The following is a 6,244-nucleotide window of genomic DNA, read 5'->3' as shown; positions in this document are numbered from 1 at the left end:
TCACAAACCACCCTGGGACTCTGTCCCGGCCCACCCCAGCCCTGACTCCTCCCCCAGAAATCCCCCCCCCCCCACCTCAACCCGAAGGCTGGGGAGGGTTCAGAGGGCCAGAAGGGGGCCATCACCGGGAACCACATCCTGTGACAGTTGCCCTGGGGAGAGCTCGCTTTCTCTCCAAGTCTGGGACAGGTGAACGGAAAACAGGCCCTCCTCAGCCCCGCTGGGCAGGACCCACAGCCCAGCCTCCTGTACCATCTGCCCGCTCTGGGAGGAAACCTGAGCCCCGGGCAGAGCCGGCCGCCGGCCCTTGCCACTGGGCCCAAATCGCGGCCTCTGGGCCGACGGAGGAAAAGGATTCCTCTGTACGAAGCCACTCCACAACCCGTCCCCTCCGGGCATATGCCAGGCTCGTTTCAACTCCCCCGGGCCTGGGAGCGATTCTTTGCCAGGCGGCAGCTCTGAGCGTCAATCACATGACCCTGCCTTGGAAACCCGTGGAACTACTGAGCCAGCGTCGGCCGAGTGGGGCAGAGAAGAGAGGGATGCAGCCACTGACCTCCCTCACGGGCATGTCTGTGTCCACCTTGTCCCGCCCTCCACACACACACACGCGCGCGCGCGCGCGTGTTCAAGGCCTTGTCACTCAATGCCCCATTTTTATTCAGCAATTACTTTAATCTCAGGACACTCGGAACAGGACACCAGCAGCCGGCCCCGAGCCCTTGGGCCTCTCTCTGGAGGCTGCCGGGACGTGTTTGTGGCTCTGGGTGTGACACTGTATATTCCCGGGCTCCTCGGGGAAGCTCCCAGCAATCCAAGCAGACAGATGGGCGCGAGGTACTTCACACAGCCTCTGGGCCCCTCCTGCTGCCGTGGGCACTGGCGCCCAGCTCTGGGTCTATGGGGGAGCTGGGCTAGGGTCATCGTCGTAAGCCATGGGAAGCTTAGAATAAGGATCTTCTGTCCAGGGACGGTCACTGCAGAACAGGGCTGTGCCCCGGTGGGCTCCGAGGGTCTCTAGAGGCAGGGCTGGCTGCGGGCGCCAGCACCTTGTTCGTGGGGGAGGGGCAGTCGTCCCGCTCGTGGTCAGCTGGCGGTTCCCAGGAAGGCTGGACTCCGTGCCCGGGCCCTTGCCAACCTGGGCCAGTGGGTGTGCCCCCCCCAGCCCCAGAATCCACCTGCCGAAGCAGCCCAGCAGCCCCTGCACATGGGGAGTCTCTGGGCAGTGCTGGGACGGGGCCTGTTTCTGTTCTCTCAGCACCTCTGGGCCCGGAGTCATCTGAGAACCCGGGGAAGCAAACGCATCGTAGACGCCCGAGGACCCGAAGGGGCCTCAGGAGTCATTCAGCTCAGCCCCTCCTTGCAGCCTGCTGAGAGGTGGCCCAGGCGGCTCGTTCATCCTTGAGACGGAGAGCTCACCACCTCTCCGAGGCAGCACCCTCCACCTTGTGGCTGTTTGGGGCCGGCGGGGGGGGGGGGGGGGGCTGGGCCAGCAGCTTCTGTTTGATGGACGGAGACTGAGTGGTGCAAGGTGAGGGCTTTCCTTGCATCTCTCCGGGGGAGGCTTCTCAGCCCCCTGGGGGGGGGGGTGGCGAGCTTGGAGGACGGGGTGGGACAGCGGGGGCAGGTAGAGCAGGAGTCCAGCGGAAGGGAGTCGCCGGAGCCTCTCGTGGGCCCGGCCTAGGATGCCCCGATGTCATCATAGTCCTCATTGCCAGTGGAACCAGGCTGGGGCCTGGGGGATCCTGTGTGGCCAGGGGGCTCGGGTTAGTGGGAGGCTCGTCACCGCCCCTCCTGCCCCATGGGACGGAGCCGAGCGGGTCCGAGTCCGCCCCCTCCCCTGTGATGCCGGGCGGTGTGCAGTGATGAGACTCCCGTTGTATGTTCTTGGTCGCGGCCAGCTCCCTTGCTGGCCTGTCAGCCCAGAAGGCAGAGCCTCGTCTGTGCGGTGTAGGGCTACAGTCCCCAAGTTTGCACAGGACGAGCTGGGCGACTGAGTGCTGGCAGACGCCCGCCACCTCAGTGTCCCCCCCAAGGGACCATCGGCTACTTCTGTTTGAATGCCTCCGCTAATGCGGAGCTCACTTCCTCTCAAGGCACTCTTTGAGTCTTTCTCTGTCTCATCCCCAGCCATGTTCCCCACCTCCTCATTTTACTTCCTTTCTTTTCCCCTTGGGCCAATGGATCCGATGGTGCACCCGCTGCCCCTGACCACCCCCCCCCCCTTCCGGGACCCACCTCCCCTGCCGCTGGCACCTGGATACTGAAACTGGTCCGTCGAGGGAGGCTGGGGCGGCGGCTGGAAGTTCTGGTACCACTCCCCGGAGGAGGTGCTGGAGCTGTCGTCAGCCGAGGGCCCTGCCGGAAAGCCCCAGAGCCGGTCACTCTCTGCCTGGGGACAGCCAGCTCACGAGCTGCCAGGGCTAGGAGGCCCTCCCGACTCACAAGAGTGAAGTCCCTGGCTTGACCACGAATAAGAAAATGAAGGTCCGGAGAGGGGTGGAGGCTTGCCCAAGGTCACACAGCAAGTGGCTGCAGGGCTGGGGCTGGGATCCCCGAACTCAGCCTGGCTCAGGGCTTCCGGTTGCACGCTTCCTCCGGCCAGGCCGGCTACGGGATGGGAGGCCGGGGTACACGCAGAGTCCTCCTGGGCCCAGCTTACCTGAAAAGGTAGCCTGGGAGCCAGCCAGCTCCAAGTTCGGGGGCTGCTCCAAGAAGGGGCTCCTCTCTGTAGAAAACACCTGAGGGGTCCACAGAGGTAGCCTGCTACTGGGGCTGTTGCAGTAATCCTCCCCGGAGGACGTGCTGGATCCCCTGTTGCTTCCTGGGTGGCGCTGAGAGCCCAGGGAGGGCGTGTCTGCGACGTAGTGTCCAGCCCTGGCGGGTGGGACCTGGGAGGCACTCGTCTCTTCAAGTCCTGGGCCAGGAGAGGGAGGATGGTGAGGAGAGGAGCGGCAATGCATCAAGGGGGCTTTCAACTCGGTCGGGGCCGACGTCCCGTGTCACCGACTCACCTTCCTCCAGGGGAGGCATCTGGAACCTGCTCTGCTGGACCTCCTCCTCCGTGACCCGGTGCCGCTGGGAATCTACAAGCAGAGCGGTGGTGAGGAGGGGTGAAGGTCCACCTCCTGGTCCTGGGAGCCCGGAGGAGGGGCGGGTGGGCCTCGGGACTTGGGAGGGGGCCCTGAGGCTGAACAGTGGAGGAGGACAAGCCCAGGGGTACCGAGGGGCTTAGAATTTCCCATCACACCCCAGGCTCTTGTCCAGCCAGACCCCAAACCTCAATCGCTAACCAGCACGGGGACAGGCTGCTTCTGGCCAGAGACCCCAGTGCCTCGTGCCTCTCTGGCCCGCCAGCTGCCCCTCCTCCTCCTTAAGGAAATAGGAAGAGTCCTGGGCTCTCCGCTCATGCCCTGGAGACTCTGGGCAGGAAAGGGGCAGGCGGTGCCTTCTAGGAGCACCTAGAACTTTCTAGGAGCACCCAGAACTTTCCAGAGTGGAAGCCTTGCTTACATCCAGTTCCCTGTTTCAGAACTGGAGAGATGTGGATTTGTTGAGTCTTAAGGACTTGAGGGTCTGGAACCTTGCCGTCAGCTCTCTCGGAACCGGTACCCCTGAATTTCTATCACAATGTCACAGGATTTTGGACTCCTGGTCTTGCCTCTTACGTGCCTGGGCTCAGAATCCCGGGCTCTAAGGATGCCTCATCCCGGTGGCTCCCAAATGCTGATTTGTGGCACAGAGCAGAAGTGGAATCACCCACCTCCCACCCCATAGGCCCTGGTGTGCCGGGTGGGGCACAGACAACCGGTGGTCCCCAATATCCATTCTCCCCTCTGGCCTTTATCTGGACACACAGCTGCTTGGGACAGAGGTTTCGTCTGTCGTCCTCTCTTACAGCTGGGGGGGCTTAAGTTCCAGCCGGGGTGATGTGGGTGGCCGTGATGTGGGCATCTCTGGCGTCCTGCCTTTTAGGGTAGGGCATGCCCCACCTTCCCTTCCCGTCCTGCTGCCCAGAATGTGGATGTTGTGGCGAGCCACGCTGGACCATGTGGACAAGGGCAACAGCTTAGGGATTGCACAGCGGCAAGAAAGGAGGAGCCTGGGCCCCTGCCGACTTCTTAGGACGCTGTCGTTTGGGGACCTCCGTCACACACAGCCAAACTCTCATCCTCGCTTATATGGTGGGTCCCGGGGAGAACCGGGGAATGTTTGACAAGCTCCCAAGGGACTTCACAATAGGCATGGGATTCTGTGCTCTAACCTCCAGCATTGCATGGGCCCTGCCTTAAGCACTGTCTTTCCTCGTCCTATCCCCAGCAGGCGGGAAGGAAAGCTGGAAAAGCCGGCTGAGAGGTTCAAGCTGGGCTTGCCCATGAAGGGAGCGGAGGGTGCCAGGTTGATGGGCAGAATGGGACACAGAAGGGGTGTGGGAGAAACCATCTGAATGAATGTCTCTTGCTTGGACTTGCTTGTCTAACACAGCCACGGCCACCTGCCGGTGAATGTCGAGGGGCGGGTCTTAAGACCCCGCGTGGCCAGAGACAAACGTGGGAAAGAAGGAAGTTGGAGGGGCATTCAACCCATGTCATGCAGGGGTCACCAGATGGAACCTACGGAGGGTCCCCAGCCACATGGGCCCTCTCCCTGGTAGGGGCGGGTGGGCCCTCGGGAGCCCAGGCACTCACTGTAGAAGGTGGTCAGGGCCACGGGAGGCTGGGCGCTGAAGTCATAATGCTCATAGTCTGAGTCCGAGCTGGAGTCCGAGTCCTTGGGGGGTAGGGCCTGGACCTGGATGGGCAGCTTGGGAACTGGGGAGAGAGCAGAGTTGGGGCACGGGGGAGTGGTGGGCAGAAAGGCGCAGGGAGAGGCAGCAGAGAGCGTGGGTGGGGGGGACCAGAGACAGAGCGGCAGGGAGAGCACGGGGTAGCCCATCTTGTACAAGCCCATCCAGCCTGGGTTTTCCAAGCTCCCCCCCCCCACTTCAAACACGGGGAACTAATAACATGTGTTTATTTCACAAGCACGGAGCAGTCACTACATGTCAGGCGCTGTTCTAACATTTAAAACATGATCTCGTCTGGATTCTCGGAACCACTCTGTGAGGTAGGTGCATTACGGTCCCTCTTTTACAGCCGAAGAAACTGAGGCACAGGGAGGTTCTCACCTTGCCCAGAGAAGCGGGCAGTGTGGCTCTTAACCTCGAGACCATAACATTCAGTGAGCGAATGATCTGGGCCCAACTTGTGTGCTAAGTTCTGTATTCATAGTCTCTTCTCAAATACACGGATACCGTGCAGAGAGAATATGTATATAATTTGGCTGAGTTTTGTATTGCTTTTCCGGTCACCGAATGCTTTCAAATAAAGGTGATTTAATACAGTCATAATGCAATGCGATGAAACTCGAGTTCCTTTACAAGACTTTCAAGACGTATAAATCCCTACGTTGTAAAAGATGGATGACTGATCTGATTTTTTTTTTTCATTCAGAAAAATGAAATAAAATTATGTTCCAGGAAACCTGGATGGGGCTCTGCAGGAAGGCTGATTGAGGCTATTGAAAGAGGCGATACTATCACAAACCTACCAGCCAATTAGCAGGGCAGAGCTTTCCTCTGAGAAATGCCCTGTAGTATTCCAGAACTCTAAAGCCTAGTCTAGAATGATTGCCTTGGAGGGTCCTCTGCCCAGATCGAGGCACGACATGCTCAAGGTCCCACGGGCACCAGTGGGCTGGCTGAGGTCTCATCTCCAACCGGGGTGCTGCTTTGACCTACACAGTTCTGACCCTCCAAAAAAGGATTCCTTTCCTGTCCTCCCCAGCCTTCCTCACTCCCAGGGTGGTGGACATCGTACCTCCTTCTTTGGAAATGGTGATGGGAACATCTTGATAGCTATTGATACCCTCTGGGGTGGTGGTGGGTGGGTGCTGGTCGTTCACCATAATGGGCAGGGCTGAGAGAGGAGAGGCAGAGATGCTGTAAGTCACTTTTTGGTCTCTCCCGGTCTAGCTGGTCCTGTTCTCACGGAGATGCCTCTCTCCCCACCTCTCCCTCAAATCCACACGCACGCACACAGTCTGGTCCTCCCATGGACCACTTCTGCCAGGCATGCTGGGAAAATCCTGCCCATCGGGAGGTGCTCCCAGGGGTCTGGGCTGGGTGGCCATTGCTGGGTGGTGCTCCATTCTGCTGAGTCCCTTGAGGCCCCCGTCCCCCTGAGAAGGCCACACCTCAGGCCTG

The 6,244-nt window shown here is 60.3% G+C and overlaps 1 protein-coding gene across 6 annotated transcripts in view; it reads right to left on the bottom strand.

Moving 5' to 3' along the window:
* Positions 1-654: 654 nt before the first annotated feature.
* CD6 (CD6 molecule) overlaps positions 655-6,244 on the bottom strand; it is a 40,617-nt gene continuing 35,027 nt past the window's right edge. For 2 of the 6 annotated variants that reach the window (XM_047070351.1, XM_047070356.1), the window contains 6 exons: positions 5,859-5,957; positions 4,689-4,811; positions 3,015-3,086; positions 2,663-2,917; positions 2,239-2,358; positions 655-1,745 (listed from right to left, as the gene is read on the bottom strand). In XM_047070351.1, the coding sequence (XP_046926307.1) occupies positions 1,681-1,745; positions 2,239-2,358; positions 2,663-2,917; positions 3,015-3,086; positions 4,689-4,811; positions 5,859-5,957 (734 nt within the window). In that variant the 3' untranslated portion in view covers positions 655-1,680. The remainder of the gene's footprint in view (positions 1,746-2,238; positions 2,359-2,662; positions 2,918-3,014; positions 3,087-4,688; positions 4,812-5,858; positions 5,958-6,244) is intronic. The other 4 variants (XM_047070352.1, XM_047070353.1, XM_047070354.1 and 1 more) reach the window with 4 other exon arrangements.

Source organism: Lynx rufus, unplaced genomic scaffold (genome assembly GCF_022079265.1).
Source record: "Lynx rufus isolate CCGP_SWC_20201006 ecotype Redwood Valley unplaced genomic scaffold, mLynRuf1.p SCAF_9, whole genome shotgun sequence".
In the NCBI taxonomy this organism is placed as follows: Eukaryota; Metazoa; Chordata; class Mammalia; order Carnivora; family Felidae; genus Lynx; species Lynx rufus.
The sequence above is the reverse complement of the archived record's forward strand: the minus strand, read 5'-3'. Positions and strand labels throughout refer to the sequence as shown.